At 43.9% G+C, this 18,630-nt stretch overlaps 1 protein-coding gene across 1 annotated transcript in view; it reads right to left on the bottom strand.

Moving 5' to 3' along the window:
• LOC311134171 (SLIT-ROBO Rho GTPase-activating protein 3-like) overlaps positions 1-18,630 on the bottom strand; it is a 97,293-nt gene that overhangs the window by 35,667 nt on the left and 42,996 nt on the right. The window contains exons 4-8 of the mRNA XM_084167782.1: positions 16,648-16,710; positions 9,206-9,391; positions 8,449-8,577; positions 7,818-8,039; positions 7,508-7,609 (exon numbers count right to left, since the gene is read on the bottom strand). Of these exons, the coding sequence (XP_084023908.1) occupies positions 7,508-7,609; positions 7,818-8,039; positions 8,449-8,577; positions 9,206-9,391; positions 16,648-16,710 (702 nt within the window). The remainder of the gene's footprint in view (positions 1-7,507; positions 7,610-7,817; positions 8,040-8,448; positions 8,578-9,205; positions 9,392-16,647; positions 16,711-18,630) is intronic.

Below are 18,630 nucleotides of genomic sequence, written 5' to 3' on the forward strand. Positions count from 1 at the left end.
AAAAAATCCAGAAAATCACATTGTAGGATTTTTAATGAATTTATTTACAAATTATGGTGGAAAATAAGTATTTGGTCAATAACAAAAGTTTCTCAATACTTTGTTATATACCCTTTGTTGGCAATGACACAGGTCAAACGTTTTCTGTAAGTCTTCACAAGGTTTTCACACACTGTTGCTGGTATTTTGGCCCATTCCTCCATGCAGATCTCCTCTAGAGCAGTGATGTTTTGGGGCTGTCGCTGGGCAACACGGACTTTCAACTCCCTCCAAAGATTTTCTATGGGGTTGAGATCTGGAGACTGGCTAGGCCACTCCAGGACCTTGAAATGCTTCTTACGAAACCACTCCTTCATTGCCCGGGCGGTGTGTTTGGGATCATTGTCATGCTGAAAGACCCAGCCACGTTTCATCTTCAATGCCCTTGCTGATGGAAGGAGGTTTTCACTCAAAATCTCACGATACATGGCCCCATTCATTCTTTCCTTTACAGGGATCAGTCGTCCTGGTCCCTTTGCAGAAAAACAGCCCCAAAGCATGATGTTTCCACCCCCATGCTTCACAGTAGGTATGGTGTTCTTTGGATGCAACTCAGCATTCTTTGTCCTCCAAACACGACGAGTTGAGTTTTTACCAAAAAGTTATATTTTGGTTTCATCTGACCATATGACATTCTCCCAATCCTCTTCTGGATCATCCAAATGCACTCTAGCAAACTTCAGACGGGCCTGGACATGTACTGGCTTAAGCAGGGGGACACGTCTGGCACTGCAGGATTTGAGTCCCTGGCGGCGTAGTGTGTTACTGATGGTAGGCTTTGTTACTTTGGTCCCAGCTCTCTGCAGGTCATTCACTAGGTTCCCCCCGTGTGGTTCTGGGATTTTTGCTCACCGTTCTTGTGATCATTTTGACCCCACGGGGTGAGATCTTGCGTGGAGCCCCAGATCGAGGGAGATTATCAGTGGTCTTGTATGTCTTCCATTTCCTAATAATTGCTCCCACAGTTGATTTCTTCAAACCAAGCTGCTTACCTATTGCAGATTCAGTCTTCCCAGCCTGGTGCAGGTCTACAATTTTGTTTCTGGTGTCCTTTGACAGCTCTTTGGTCTTGGCCATAGTGGAGTTTGGAGTGTGACTGTTTGAGGTTGTGGACAGGTGTCTTTTATACTGATAACAAGTTCAAACAGGTGCCATTAATACAGGTAACGAGTGGAGGACAGAGGAGCCTCTTAAAGAAGAAGTTACAGGTCTGTGAGAGCCAGAAATCTTGCTTGTTTGTAGGTGACCAAATACTTATTTTCCACCATAATTTGCAAATAAATTCATTAAAAATCCTACAATGTGATTTTCAGAAAAAAAAAATCTCAATTTGTCTGTCATAGTTGACGTGTACCTATGATGAAAATTACAGGCCTCTCTCATCTTTTTAAGTGGGAAAACTTGCACAATTGGTGGCTGACTAAATACTTTTTTCCCCCACTGTATGACTTTGTCAAAGCAACAAAATAACTGGGGCTTTACAATGATGGTGAAAACTTGGGAGAAATGTTGACAGGTTAGAGGGCGGGGCGCGCGTAGACAAGATGGCGTATTGAATAGAAAGCGGTACATATCACCTCAAGATAAAAACATCATATTCAAAATCAGTAAGTTAGACTAAATATTAGCATTTCATATATTCGCAGTTAATATAATTCAATCTGGATAATAACACAAAACAGATCATAAGGCTAGAGAAATATATCGACAAATATTACAACAACACGCAACACCCAAAAATGGCGGAAGATAAGCGTGGAGAGCCGATCCAAGAGAAAACGCGACTCATCGACTGATACAGATGATATACGCTTTTCACCACTGGGTCTGGTAAGTGTGGAAAGTGACCTGTTGAAGTCGATAAATGACAAATTGGGCATACTAGAATTGGTCAGTAAGGACGAAAAAGAGTTGAAAGTGAGTCTTCAAATGTGTCACGATCGTCGGGAAGAGATGAGGACCAAGGCGCAGCGTTGCAGGCAAACATACTCTTTATTTGAGACACGATCAAAAACACCAAAACGAAAACGTGACAGTTCACGGTCTAAACACAACAGACTAGAAACAAGATCCCACAAACTCTGTGGGGAAACAGGCTGCTAAAGTATGGTTCTCAATCAGAGACAACAAGCAACAGCTGAATCACGTTGCCTCTGATTGAGAACCACACTGGCCAACATAGACAAACAATACTAGAATGTGAAACCTAGAACCAAAACACATAGACTTTACACACCCTGGCTCAACATATTAGAGTCCCCAGAGCCAGGGCGTGACAGTACCCCCCCCTAAAGGCGCGGACTCCGACCGCGCCCACCAAATACCACAGGGGAGGGACCGGGTGGGCACTCCGCTTAGGCGGCGGATCCGGCTCCGGGCTTGATCCCCGCTCCCTCTCCAACCCCCCAAAGTACCCCTGGTCCGGTCTGGCCCCGCTGGCCGGAGCTGGACTGCACACTGGTGGAGCTGATTGCTCTAGCTCCGGCGTGAAGCATCTGACCGGTGCCGGACCAGCCACCGGTGGAACAGGCACGGGCCGTGCCGGACTGACGACGCACACCACTGGCTTGGTGTGGGGAGCAGGAGCGGGCCGAGCCGGGCTGACGAAACGCACCACTGACTTGGTGCGGGGAGCAGGAGCGGGCCGGACCGGGCTGACGAAGCGCACCACTGACTTGGTGCGGGGAGCAGGAACGGGCCGTGCCGGGCTGACGAAGCGCACCACTGACTTGGTGCGGGGAGCAGGAGCGGGCCGGACCGGGCTGACGAAGCGCACCACTGACTTGGTGCGGGGAGCAGGAACGGGCCGTGCCGGGCTGACGAAGCGCACCACTGACTTGGTGCGGGGAGCAGGAACGGGCCGAGCTGGGCTGACGAAACGCACCACTGACTTGGTGCGGGGAGCAGGAACGGGCCGGACCGGGCTGACGAAGCGCACCACTGACTTGGTGCGGGGAGCAGGAACGGGCCGTGCCGGGCTGACGAAGCGCACCACTGACTTGGTGCGGGGAGCAGGAACGGGCCGGACAGCGCTGACGAAACGCACCACTGACTTGGTGCGGGGAGCAGGCATGGGCCGGACTGGGCTGGCGACGCGCACCACAGACTTGGTGCGAGTGGCAGGAACAGGCCGGACCGTACTGGGAACACACACCACTGGCCCTACGTGGGGATCAGGAACAGGCCGGACCGGACTGGCAACACACGCCAGTACCTCTCGCCGTGCCTCTACATCCTCCTTCCCCCTGGTGACCAGTGACTCCCGTAACCTGGCGGCCTCCTGCTGCCCCGTCGTCCACGGCGTTAGCCCCCCCCTAAAACATTTATGGGCTTCACTCCTACCCGTGGACCAGGTCTCCATGCTTCTCGCCAGCCTATCGCCCTTCTGCCTCCACGTCAAGCCCCTCTCTTCCTCACATGGCTTGACCCAGTCGAGGAGGCGAAGGAGATCCGCTAGAGATCTCTCAGGCGCTGGCTCCTGGACTTGCTGCTTGGTCCAGTCTTGGTGGGATCTTCTGTCACGATCGTCGGGAAGAGATGAGGACCAAGGCGCAGCGTTGCAGGCAAACATACTCTTTATTTGAGACACGATCAAAAACACCAAAACGAAAACGTGACAGTTCACGGTCTAAACACAACAGACTAGAAACAAGATCCCACAAACTCTGTGGGGAAACAGGCTGCTAAAGTATGGTTCTCAATCAGAGACAACAAGCAACAGCTGAATCACGTTGCCTCTGATTGAGAACCACACTGGCCAACATAGACAAACAATACTAGAATGTGAAACCTAGAACCAAAACACATAGACTTTACACACCCTGGCTCAACATATTAGAGTCCCCAGAGCCAGGGCGTGACAAAATGAGTGACGAAAAAGCTTTGGTAATGGAGAAAGAAACCAAAAAATTAAAAGTGACAGTCTCTAAGATGGAAACGGACGTTAGGGAACTTAAAAAGGAGAACAACCTTCTGAGAGAAGCCTTACTAGACATCCAAACTAGATCGATGAGAGAAAATCTAGTACTTACGGGTATTGAGGAAAAGGAGGGAGAAATAACAGAGAATATTATGAAGGACTTCCTGCATACAGCGCTACAAATCCCACTCGAGGCTGTCGATAAAATCCAACTCGAACGTGTACACCATTTCGGAAAAAGAGGACAGATATATGAGCGCCCAATCGTTGCCAAATTTGCTTTTTTTTAAGATAAAGCAATGGTTAAAAGCCTAGGGGAAAGACTTGCTGGCACGAAAATAGGCATGAATGATCAGTTCCCGAGGGAGATTGCAGAAAGGCGCAAAGTTCTATATCCAATCTTCAAGGAAAACAGATTAAAAGGGAAACATGTTGCACTCGTGGTGGATGAACTGTATATTGACAACCAAATGTTCAGAGGCACAAAGACTAGTCCATAGGGGGGATGGACCACGGGAATTATTTGCTAGGATAATATTTGCTTGTCAATAAAATAAATGTAATACAATGGCAATCCGGGTTATATGTTAAAATCCTACGCATGAACTGCCAACATTATTACGCATATTAATTGATAATGATGGTAAATATTTTTATTTTTTTAAATAGTTATATATATATAGCGGGGGAATTAATGGAGAACAATTGAAGGGTTACTCCGTAGCAATGCAAATATCACAGTACAGCTATATGGACACTCAATCATTACAGTATTTTTTATTGGTAAATTTACAAACATATATAATGATAAATAGACTTGAAACTTGTATCTCATTATGGTGTATGGTGAAATAGGTATAGCCAGTTCTAATTGTAATGGCTTAGCTGATAATAACAAAAGAAGAACAATATTTACATGGCTCAAAGAGAAGGAATATAATATCTATTGTATACAGGAAACTCATTCAACAATTCGAGATGAAGTTGCGTGGAAAAAGGAATGGGGGGGGGGGGGGGGGATATACTTCTCCCATGGGCAAAGAAATTCAAAGGGGGTGATGATATTAATTAATAGTAATTTCGATCCGAATGTGCAAATTGTCCAAATAGATACGCAAGGTAGATGGATTATTTTTAATATGTTATTGGACCATAAACAGATATGGCTCATTAACCTTTACGGACCAAATAATGATGATCCACAATTCTTTGACAATATATAAAATAAATTATCAACCCAGCAAGCAATTCAAGACAATATTATTATGGTGGGGGATTATAATACTGTTTTAAATAGCTCAATGGACCGTAAAGGAAATCACACCACAAACAATCACCCACATGCTCTTAAGGAAATTGTGAATGTCATGGATACATTAGAACTAGTAGATATATGGAGGCTTAAATATACTGATCTAGTGAGATATACATGGCAGAGACTCAATCAAGTTAGTCGTCTTGACTTCTTTCTTATCTCATTCTCGTTGGCACCAAAAGTTTAAAAAGTGTTGATAGGGGACAGAATGCGGTCGGACCATCATATAATTGGCATATACATTACTCTTACTGAATTTCCACGTGGGCGAGGATATTGGAAATGTAATCAAAGCCTATTGGATGATAATTTATTTATAATTAGAACAAAGGAATTTATAACTGACTTTTTCCGACATACAGAGGGGGAAAAAAGTATTTAGTCAGCCACCAATTGTGCAAGTTCTCCCACTTAAAAATATGAGAGAGGCCTGTAATTTTCATCATAGGTACACGTCAACTATGACAGACAAATTGAGGAAAAAAATTCCAGAAAATCACATTGTAGGATTTTTAATGAATTTATTTGCAAATATGGTGGATAATAAGTATTTGGTCAACTACTAACAAGCAAGATTTCTTGCTCTCACAGACCTGTAACTTCTTCTTTAAGAGGCTCCTCTGTCCTCCACTCGTTACCTGTATTAATGGCACCTGTTTGAACTTGTTATCAGTATAAAAGACACCTGTCCACAACCTCAAACAGTCACACTCCAAACTCCACTATGGCCAAGACCAAAGAGCTGTCAAAGGACACCAGAAACAAAATTGTAGACCTGCACCAGGCTGGGAAGACTGAATCTGCAATAGGTAAGCAGCTTGGTTTGAAGAAATCAACTGTGGGAGCAATTATTAGGAAATGGAAGACATACAAGACCACTGATAATCTCCCTTGATCTGGGGCTCCACGCAAGATCTCACCCCGTGGGGTCAAAATGATCACAAGAACGGTGAGCAAAAATCCCAGAACCACATGGGGGGACCTAGTGAATGACCTGCAGAGAGCTGGGACCAAAGTAACAAAGCCTACCATCAGTAACTCACTACGCCGCCAGGGACTCAAATCCTGCAGTGCCAGACATGTCCCCCTGCTTAAGCCAGTACATGTCCAGGTCCGTCTGAAGTTTGCTAGAGTGCATTTGGATGATCCAGAAGAGGATTGGGAGAATGTCATATGGTCAGATGAAACCAAAATAGAACTTTTTGGTAAAAACTCAACTCATCGTGTTTGGAGGACAAAGAATGCTGAGTTGCATCCAAAGAACACCATACCTACTGTGAAGCATGGGGGTGGAAACATCATGCTTTGGGGCTGTTTTTCTGCAAAGGGACCAGGACGACTGATCCATGTAAAGGAAAGAATGAATGGGGCCATGTATCGTGTGATTTTGAGTGAAAACCTCCTTCCATCAGCAAGGGCATTGAAGATGAAACGTGGCTGGGTCTTTCAGCATGACAATGATCCCAAACACACCGCCCGGGCAACGAAGGAGTGGCTTCGTAAGAAGCATTTCAAGGTCCTGGAGTGGCCTAGCCAGTCTCCAGATCTCAACCCCATAGAAAATCTTTGTAGGGAGTTGAAAGTCCGTGTTGCCCAGCGACAGCCCCAAAACATCACTGCTCTAGAGGAGATCTTCATGGAGGAATGGGCCAAAATACCAGCAACAGTGTGTGAAAACCTTGTGAAGACTTACAGAAAATGTTTGACCTGTGTCATTGCCAACAAAGGGTATATAACAAAGTATTGAGAAACTTTTGTTATTGACCAAATACTTATTTTCCACCATAATTTGCAAATAAATACCTATGATGAAAATTACAGGCCTCTCTCATCTTTTTAAGTGGGAGAACTTGCACAATTGGTGGCTGACTAAATACTTTTTTCCCCCACTGTATAATGTATAAATCAGTCAGCCTGGTAGGGGACATCTGGTTGCGCGTGTGACTGTGTGAAGATAAATAGAACGACAAATTGTGTTCTGTCAATGTGAGAGGTACCGAGGAAGTGGCTGAATGAACAGAGCACCTCCATATTCATAGGAGCGATATGGTGACCTTTACAAACATCTGTCTGACTGAAGCAGCAGAGTGAGGCAGGCAGGCAGGCAGGCAGACAGGCAGACAGGCAGCAGGCAAATGTTCCACAATTTTACCTACTGAACATGGCCCAGGTGGTGAGTTGACAGACTGATAATGTAACAGGTTTAGGGTTAGGGTCAGGGTTTTAGAGCTCACCTCCTCGTTCTCGATCTTGAGCGTGGCCAGGCGGGACTGGAGCTGGTGGTGACGCATCAGGAGCTCTATCTGTACCGGCTGCTGGGCACTCACCTGACACACCTAGTAGGGAGGGAGGGAGGGAGAGAGAGAGAGAGAGAGAGAGAGAGAGAGAGAGAGAGAGAGAACTTACAGTAGTGTTTGTTTGGGATCCCAGAATGGAACTGATCCCAAGACGCTGGCATCGCTGATGCAAGCCACACAGGACCAGACAGAGGAAACACAGACATAGTGGGAGGCACAATCACCACTCCAATCACCCCTCCCTCACCTCATCGCCCATGTGTGGCTGGTAGTCGAAGCGGGCGGGCGGGCAGAAGATCTGGCTGTGCATATCCATGACCCTGTGTTTGTCCCCCTTGACATCCATGGCATCCACGGCCCCCTCCAGCTGGTCAAGCCCCTCGTGGCGGGACGTCTCCAGGCTGTACTCTGCAGACAGGTAGGTCCTCAGGGTCCGTGCCAGGCTGGCATGGTAGCCCAGGTCACAGCACTGGGGAGAGGCATGGACAGCATTACCACCATTGGGAATCCTTAATGTTAGCTACAGACCAATGGGGAGAGATAATGTGTTACATGATGCTAGTATGCTTCCATTCATCAAACTATTTATTACTGTATCATTTATTTATTGCAATACAATATAATCGATGAAATGGTCACTTCAAACAAATAGGAGATACTGTGTAACAAGATACAACTATGCTTCAGTTGATCAAACTACTGTATCTATTTTTCATTGCAATCAATAGAACGGTAACTTAGAATAAATACCATGTGTGTTAAAAGGTGCTAATGTGTTACAAGATGCTACTGAGCTTTCGTGTATGAAATTGATGCATTTTTTCCTGTGTTTATACTATTCTCACTTTGTTAGAATCAGCATGTACTGTACCACTCACGTCTATCATGTCAGAGACATCGTGGATGTAATATTTGGCCACCAGAGCATTGGTCGCCACCAGGTTCAACAAATAGTCGTTCCGCGCTTTAGTGCACTTCAGCTTGTTTTCAGAGTACTTGGCTTGGATCTGGGGAGAGAGCGGGAGAGAAGAGGGAGAGAGAGACAGAGAGAGAGAGAGAGAGAGAGAGAGAGAGAGAGAGAGAGAGAGAGAGAGAGAGAGAGAGAGAGAGAGAGAGAGAGAGAGAGAGAGAGAGAGAGAGAGAGAGAGAGAGGAGAGAGAGAGAGAGAGAGAGAGGAGAGAGAGAGAGAGAGAGAGAGAGAGAGAGAGAGAGAGAGAGAGAGAGAGAGAGAGAGAGAGAGAGAGAGAGAGAGAGAGAGAGAGAGAGAGAGAGAGAGAGAGAGAGAGAGAGAGAGAGAGAGAGAGAGAGAGAGAGCGAGTGAGAGAGAGAGAGAGAGAGAAAGAGAGAGTCATCAGTCAGTATACCATAGAAGATCTATCTGTAAATGGATTTGTATACTAAAGATGTAATACAGTTTGTTCCATCTAGATAGGTCTAATTTTATCTAAATACTTTGCATGTGCCATATGAGACAATAGAGGTCTAGTCTTACCATGGCAACAAAACCACTTAACATTTTTTGCTCATTACTGTATACATTCACTCATGAAATTTCAGAGGCTAATGCATCCAAGTTCTCTGAGCTTTTACATACATTTGACACACACAAAAACACACACACAGCCCAAGCCACACCTTTTCCTTCATCTTCTCTATCTTCTTGACGGAGCTGTGTCGCTGTTGGCGGTCGTCATGGCGCAGGAGGCTGGTGCTGACATCATTGGCCTTGCCGATCTGCTTTTCTCCCTGTTTCTCCACCTCCTTCAACTTGCTCTCTGCGCTGATGCTCTCTGTGTGGTACATGTGGTATGTCTTCATCACCTGCCCAGGACACAAAACATACTCAACTAAGTTCACTTTAAGGTTCTTTGTCTAGACGTTTACATTGGTCATGAGGGCAACTCTCTATCGCAATGGAGTAACCACACAATATACACTAAACTCACAATAAGCGTGAAACTCAAACTTTTTGTATAATTGTATATATTTTTTAAATAATTTCCGCCAGTAGTTTGAAAGTAGCGCTCATGAACAAAAACAGGTCCCCGAAAATTGTGCACAATTGGTCGGGTGGAACGAGCAAGCCCTGATCGACCATTTCCGGTGCCATCTGCGGGAGGACGTCCGACGGGAGCTAGCCTGCCGGGACACCATGTTGTCCTTCACGCAACTGGTGGACATGGCCATCCGTTTAGACAACCTGCTGGCAGCCAGGGGACGTCCTGGAAGGGGTCTGCCCGTTCCCACCCCAGCCGACTTGGATCCCGAGCTGATGGAGCTGGGTGGAGCCGCCGTCCGAGAGAGCGGAGGATGACAGCGACAGTGCCACTCTGGTGGCACGAAGGGACAGTACACCACACGTTGTCATCAACGCTCTTTTGGGTCTGGATGTGGCAGGCAGGGCACTCTCGCATCACCCCAGGTATCGAACACTCACACTCGTTCAGAGCCCTCTGCTGCGCACTATACCCTACTCATCTACTTTCCTGATCACATGGTAGTTCCCCAGTGTAAGGCGCTAGTCGATTCAGGCGCAGCTGGGAACTTTATGGACAGGGCATTCTCACGCCGTCTAGGCATTTCTGTACTCTGTATTCGGTGATTTACCCTCCTGCGCCTGACTCCTTCTAATCACACTCATCACAAATTGTGTACAACGTCATCCATTTCGTATGATATGTAACGTCCTGAAAATGTTATTTCTAAAATAATTATTATAATTTCCCCCTGCAATTCGTATGATATGTTACGAATTTCAATTTGTACAATATGTTGTGAATTTGTAAGTACTTAAGATCCCATTCATTCTCTTTAATATAAATGGAAGATTGGTTAGACATGCATATTTTACATTTTTACATTTTTAGTCATTTAGCAGACGCTCTTATCCAGAGCGACTTACAGTTAGTGAATACATATATTTTTTATACTGGCCCCCCGTGGGAATCGAACCCACAACCCTGGCGTCGCAAACACCATGCTCTATCAACTGAGCTACATCCCTGCCGGCCATTCCCTCCCCTACCCTGGACGACGCTGGGCCAATTGTGCGCCGCCCATGAGTCTCCCGGTCGCGGCCGGCTGCGACAGAGCCTGGATTCGAACCAGGATCTCTAGTGGCACAGTTAGCACTGTGATGCAGTGCCTTAGACCACTGCGCCACTCAGGAGTATATCTAAAGAGGATTCAGCATATAAATCCACCTGTATACTGTACACTGAATAAGAACACAGAAAGACAGCTACTGTCAGATGTGTGACTGAGTGCTAATACTAGGTTACCTCTATTGATTTCCTGTCCCTTCACACCTAAAACGTATTTATTTAAAAAACGTACAGGTCTCCTAACAACTCTGATTTAAGTAATACATGTGAGGAGAGAGCAAGTGAAATCAATCAACAGGAAGTCTGTCGTAGCCAAGTTACAGAGAACCTTTCCTCTACTTACATTACACAGAACCTTTCCTCTAGCTGAGTTACAGAGAACCTTTCCTCTAGTTGAGATAGAGAACCATTCCTCTACACCCTAAAACATTTTTAAAAAAAGTTATACCTTATAGGATACTTCAGATGCGCTTATGGCACACACTGTTAGGTCCTCACATGGTACTGGTTGTTACAGAGAACCTTTCCTCTAGCTATGTAATAGAGAACCTTTCCTTTTTCCTCTGACTGCTGATGGGTGGGAAACAAAAGAGGAGCCCTTGATTCTGACTGGAAGCCAGATCAGGCTGGAGTCATGTTAAAGAAAAGCTCTCACATTGTGCATGATACATCAGTACAGTACATAAAACATGTACAAGTATGTACAGTGCCTTCAGAAAGTATTCATACTCCTTGACTTATTCCCCATTTTGTTGTGTTACAGCCTGAATTCAAAATGGATTAAATTAATGTTTGTCTCACCCATCTACACACAATATCCATCTACACATAATTTTTTAGATTTTTAGGCAAATTTATTGAAAATGAAATACAGAAATATGTAATTTACGTAAGTATACAGACCCCTGAGTCAATACTTTGTAGAAGCACCTTTCGCAGCGATTACAGCTATGAGTCTTTCTGGGTACATCTCTAAGATATTTCCACACCTGGATTGTGCAACATTTGCCTATTATTATTTTCAAAATTCTTAAAGCTCTGTCAAATTGGATAACCATTTTCAGGTCATAGATTTTCAAGTAGATTTAAGTCAAAACTGTAACTCGGCCACTCAAGAACATTCACTGTCTTCTTGGTAAGCAACTCCAGTGTAGATTTGGCCTTGGGTTTTAGGTTATTGTCCTGCTGAAAGGTGAATTAATCTCCCAGTGTCTGGTGGAAAGCTGACTGAACTAGATTTTCCTCTAGGATATTGCCTGTGCTTAGCTCCATTCCATTTCTTTTTTATCCTGAAAAACTCCCCAGTCCTTCACGATTACAAGCATACCCATAACATGATGCAGCCACCATTGTGCTTGAAAATAGGAGAGTGGTGCTCAGTAATGTGTTGTATTGGATTTGCCCCAAACATAGCACTTTGTATTCAGGACAAAAGGTTAAATGCTTTGCCACATTTTTTTGCAGTATTACTTTAGTGCCTTGTTGCAAACAGGATGCATGTTTTCTAATATTTTTATTCTGTACAGGCTTCCTTCTTTTCACTCTGTCAATTAGGTTAGTATTGTGAAGTAACTACAATGTTGTTGATCCATCCACAGTTTTCTCCTATCACAGCCATTAAACTCTGTAACTGTTTTAAAGTCACCATTGGCCTCATGGTGAAATCCCTGAGCGGTTTCCTTAATCTCCGGCAACTCTGGTCTTTGTGTTTGAATCTGTGTTTGAAATTCACTGCTCGACTGAGGGACCTTACAGATAATTGTATGTGTGGGGTACAATGATGAGGTAGTCATTCCAAAATCATGTTAAACACTATTATTGCACACAGTCCATGCAACCTATTATGTGACTTGTTCAGCACATTTTTACTCTTGAATTTATTAGGCTTGCCATAACAAAGGGGTTGAATACTTATTGACTGAAGACATTTCAGCTTTTCATTTGTAATTAATTAGTAAAAAAATTGAAAAACATAATTCCACTTTGACATTATGGGGTATTGTGTGTAGGCCAGTGACAAAAAAAATCTAAATTTAATCCATTTAAAATTCTGTCTGTATAACAACAACATTTGGAAAAAGCCAAGGAATGTGAATACTTTCTGAAGGCACTGTACAAGTACTAGTTATGAATGTTGTCACCTACTGCGTGTACATGAACATATAATTATAAGACATACAGAGAGAAAGCTGTTTAGAAATCATACACATGATAAAAGGCCAATCAATGAACATCTGCATCATAATGTATTATGCTGCATGTCATGCAGAATCATTCTCCTGTGGCCCTTAAGCCATGTATTTTAAGTCACAGCATGACTATGGGTTTCATGTAGCAATGCCTGCTGGCTGTTGCACAGTGTGATAGTGTTATTTTCCAATGCACACTGACCTGCTAACAGCACATCAATATATATCTCAAGGATGTCAATGGACAGACTGCACGTGTCCACACTAGTCAGTAACAGCCATTCGATTTACAATTCAACCACAACAAACAAACGGGATTACACTTTTTTTTTAACACATTTTAGTCATTTAGCAGACGCTCTTATCCAGAGCGACTTACAGTTAGTGAGTGCATACATTATATATTTTTATTTTTCATAATGGGACCCCGTGGGAATCGAACCCACAACCCTGGCGTTGCAAACGCCATGCTCTACCAACTGAGCTACATCCCTGCCGGCCATTCCCTACCCTACCCTACCCTGAACGACGCTGGGCCAATTGTGCGCCGCCCCATGGGTCTCCCGGTCGCGGCCGGCTACGACAGAGCCTGGATCATTTGGCCCAGCCGGGATCATTGTAATATAATTGGAATGGAATGGAATGTGGCTGGAATCTGCTGGTGTACAATGTAATTCTCTACATACTGATTTGTTTCCAGGACACTGGCTGCACAGCTGTTAGAGACGATACGGTGTGTTTTTTGTGTGTTTTTTGTTGTTGTGATTTGTATTAGGATCCCCATTAGCCGACGCCAATAGTGACAGCTAGTCTTACTGGGGTCCGACACGCAACAAAAAATACATTACAGACAAAATACATTACAATTCACATACAGTACCAGTCAAAGATTTGGACACACCTACTCATTCCAGGGTTTTTCTTTATTTTTACTATTTTCTACATTGTAGAATAATAGTGAAGACATCAAAACGATGAAATAACATATATGGAATCATGTAGTAACCAAGAAAGTGTTAAATAAATCAAAATATATTTGAAATGTGAGATTCTTCAAAGTAGCCACCCTTTGCCTTGATGACAGCTTTGCACACTCTTGGCATTCTCTCAACCAGCTTCATGAGGTAGTCACCTGGAATGCATTTCAATTAACAGGTGTGCCTTTTTAAAAGTTAATTTGTGGAATTCCTTTCCTTCTTAATGCGTTTGAGCCAATCAGTTGTGTTGTGACAAGGTAGGGGTGTTATACAGAAGATAGCCCTATTTGGTAAAAGACCAAGTCCATATTATGGCAAGAACAGCTCAAATAAGCAATGAAGGAAAAGCAGTGAAGGAAAAGCAGCCAACAAGTGCTCAACATATGTGGGAACTCCTTCAAGACTGTTGGAAAAGCATTTCTCATGAAGCTGGTTGAGAGAATGCCAAGAGTGTGCAAAGCTGTCACCAAGGCAAAGGGTGGCTACTTTGAAGAATCTCAAATATAAAATATATATATTTTTTTTTTTTTAACACTTTTTTTGGTTACTACATGATTCCATATGTGTTATCTCATAGTGTTGATGTCTTCAATATTATTCTACAATGTAGAAAATAGTAAAAATAAAGAAAAACCCTTGAATGAGTAGGTGTGTCCAAACTTTTGACTGGTACTGTACGCTTAAAAACATTAACGTGTGTGTGTGTGTTTGTTTGTGCATCTATCAGTTACATGTCAGTAAATACACACAACAAGTAGGTCACATGGGGGAGAGGCGTTGTGCCGTGGGGTGTTGCTTTATCTGTTTATTTTTATCCAGATTTGCTGTTCATTTGAGCAATATGAGATGGAACGGAGTTCCATGCAATAATGGCTTGATATAATACTGTACGCTTTCTTGAATTTGTTCTGGATTTGGGGACTGTGAAAAGACCCCTGGTGGCATGTCTGGTGGGGTAAGTGTGTGTGTCAGTGCTGTGTGTAAGTTGACTATGCAAAACATTTGACATTTACAACACATGAACGTTTCTTATAAAAACAAGAAGCGATGCAGTCAGTCTTTCCTCAACTCTTAGCCAAGAGAGGCTGGCATAAATAGTATTGATATTAGCCCTCTGATTACAATGAAGAGCAAAACGTGCAACTCTGTTCTGGGCCAGCTGCAGCTTAACAAAGGTCTTTCTTTGCAGCACCTGACCATATGACTGGACAATAATCAAGATAAGATAAGATAAAACTAGAGCCTGCAGGACTTGCTTTGTGTACTGTGGTGTCAAGAAAGCAGTGCATCTCTATCACCGACAGACCTCTCCCCATCTTTACAACCATTGAATCAATCAATGCTTTTTGTGCTAATGCTCTGTCTGTCTGCTTGCTACGTGTTGCTTGTCCTACGTTGCTCTGCATGTGCTCACTGCTCATTGTTTGTCTGTATTGTTATTGTAATTGTTTTTAATAACCTGCCCAGGGTCTGCGGTTGAAAATTAGCCGGCTGGATAAAACAGCACTTTTACTGAAACGTTGATTACTGTGCACTGTCCCTGTAAAAATACAAATTAACTCAAACTCAATATGTTTTGACCATGACAGTTTACAATCTAAGGTAACAGAGACATACCAAACATAGGCATCACATATCACAAATGAGCACCTTCTTGTCACAAGCACACACACAAATACACACACAACCACACACACAGGCACACATAAAATCAAACAGAAACATAACCTGGGGCATTACGGTATGTGACAGTGAACAGGCGGGCAGGGAGGGTGGTAGAGGGGGGGAGTAAAACGGAAATAGGGTCATATATGTACTGAGATCAAATCATGAAAGCGAGAAACGGTAGGCTTTGAAGGTTCAATGTGGTTTGTGTGAGATTTAGTGGCGTGAGAGAGTTGATGCTAAAGCATCAAAGACAGGCTTGTGTGAGTGTGTTCAAGCATACATTATTGTGTGTGTGTGTGTGTGTGTGTGTGTGTGCAAGCTTGTGTATGCATACTCTTCATGTTCTATGTACACAGTCAATGTATCGACAGAAAAGAAGGATGCCTATTAACTTTAACGACAGATCTGTGTTTGATTCTGTGTAGCATGGGCTGAATATGTGACTATGTGATGATAGTGTGACACATTGGTAGTAAGCAGCCCTCCACTGCAAGGGAAACTGTTGAGTCGGCTTGGAGCAGAGCCAAGGGCAAGTACAGTTTCTCCTTCAACTACAACTTCTCTCACGGCGGGAGGAAAAACGCAAATCATGTCCTCCGGTGTAGAACGAAATGACCTGTGTAGCAAGGCTGTAAGGGAGATACTTAGTCAGTTGCACAACTGAATGCATTCAACGGAAATGCATTTAACCCCTCTGAATCAGAGAGGTGCGGGAGCTGCCTTAATCGACATCCACGTCAACGGCACCCAGGGAGCAGTTGTTGTTGGGGGTTAACTGCCTTGATTTTTCCACCTTGCCGGCTTTTTCCACCTTACTGACCAAACGCTCCAAACCGCTAGAACAGCAACCTTCTGAGTGCTGATAAAGCTATTCTGCTCTGGGCAGGTCATGGGCTATCTAGACACTACAGAGCAGATAGTCTGAGAGGGTCTGAGGTGGGCCTAGCCAAATGGAGTTAGCCTGTTAGCTTCAGGCAAACTAACAAACATGGGGAGTGAATGGAAGGAGAGATGCTGTACAGTACAGACAGATGGGGGGGGAGAAGGAGAGAGAGAAAAAAAGAAAGAGAGCGAGTGGAGCGAGACAGAGAGAGGAAGAGAGAGCGAGAGAAAGAGAGAGATTGTTGTTGTTTACTCACAGTGTATAGCTCGTTTGTGACTTTCACTAACTCCTCGTGCATCTGCACCCCGATTTCTTTGCTCTGGAACAAAAAACAGGAACAACAGGCATGTGAATCAATCTCACAGGTGACAGGAAGAACATATTTACCATGAACAGACCTGGCTTTGTTTCACTGAGGCATGAATACATCTGTTTCCCTTGGGTATGTGTCTGTATGGGAGAGATGTGTTCCCTTGGGTATGTGTCTGTATGGGAGATATGTGTTTCCCTTGGGTATGTGTCTGTTTCTGAGAGATGACTGAACAGTGTGAAATGTTGTTTTCCTCTATTTGTGAAAAGGCCTAACGTAATACTATGCAGTGTACATGCAGGCAGCTAAGAATAGACATTTCTAATGTCTCCTACTGACCATATCCAAACCACACAGGCACGATTCCAACTCAGTTACTGTAACTCGCAGGAGCGGAGTGTCTGTGATGGATTGGACATGTCCAGCGATAGAAAGTACAGCCCACGATGAGGAAGTATGGAAGGCAGCTAGTGCAGAGTAGTTTAAGAAATCCTGTAAAAGTAGTGTTCGGTTCCAATTTCTGGTACAATAATCCAGATAGACTCCAAGAAAACTCAAGCTACTGTAGATTGTTGCAGCTGCAAAAAGCACACATACAGGTCACAAGCACATATATTTATAACTTCCGACTAGGCCCCCCTTTCCAACTAGACCCCCCTTTTATGTCTAGGATGAACAATCAGTCTCTGCAAGAACTGAGTATGTTCCTCATGTTGACTATCATGTCCCAGCGTCCAAAGTCCAGAGCCTTCGCACTCCTCCATGCCTTTCACAGGTCTTCTTATCAGTCAGGCCTTGAGTTATGGGAGTACACATTCATAGTATACTACAGTCCAATAGATAATTAAACTTCTCATACACAAAGAGCCTAAACCTAACACTCCTTTCAATCTCTAAGAATACAGTATATAAACACTTAATTCATATTAAGAGTATAAATATAAATCAGTAAAGATATAAGACAGTGTAATAGAACAGCAATTCCAATCAGCTCTAACTCCAGACACATGGCTCCTATTCAACCCTTATGGAATAATTATTGCCCTCAGAGACAGGGCCCTTTCCCTCTGCCCAAATACAATGCACATAGATCATTCTATCTAACCCATAAAATGATAATTACTACTACTAGGCTTATTATACAATTATAAACAGATCAAAATGGGCTCAAGTCAGACAGTCGTCAACAGCAGGAACAGTTTTCCTCTTCAGCAATACATTACAGACAGACCCCTCAGGTGAAAGCACAGGTAAGTGTATTGTTAGTGCATTATTTAGGGTGGAGTATGTCAGTGATGGTAGGTTGTCACTGCCATGGTTGTCATGGTTGTTAGGCCCAGCAGCTGTGAGTTGGGCCTAATTAATTCAATTTTCCTCTGAGAGATAGGTGCTGCTATGGCAACAACACTACATTTACACATATAAGGACAACTTAAATGGTTAATTCATTAGTAGAAGCCCTATTTTTAGTTTAGTTTATTCATGTTGCACAACATTTGCTTCTGCATTGAAATCAGATGGTGTGTGTGTATATCACAATCAGCCTTGGCATTGTAACAAACTTTACGCCACAACTTTAAACTTTTTGCTGAGGGAGACATTTGATAATTTTTCAGCAGGCATTTACTCAGCCACCTCTCTCTGAGCTGCCGACCAGGCAGCTCAGCCAAACCCAGTCCACCAGGCAACAGTAACCCAGCCTCATCACAGCTCACCCCTGACAGCGTATCCATCCCAAGAGGACATAAATCATGTGAGACTCCACCCGGTTGCTGTGGATCGATACTGATCTGTGCTTCAGATCGTTCCATCATACTGTAGTCCCTGAACCATGGTCACTTTCTGCTCTCTGCTCTGCCCTCTCTCTCTCTTTCTCAGACATGCTTTACAGCTCTGATTGGTCTAATGTGTATACTTAAATGCCCAGTG

Source organism: Coregonus lavaretus (genome assembly GCF_964263955.1).
Source record: "Coregonus lavaretus genome assembly, chromosome: 8".
Taxonomy (NCBI): Eukaryota; Metazoa; Chordata; class Actinopteri; order Salmoniformes; family Salmonidae; genus Coregonus; species Coregonus lavaretus.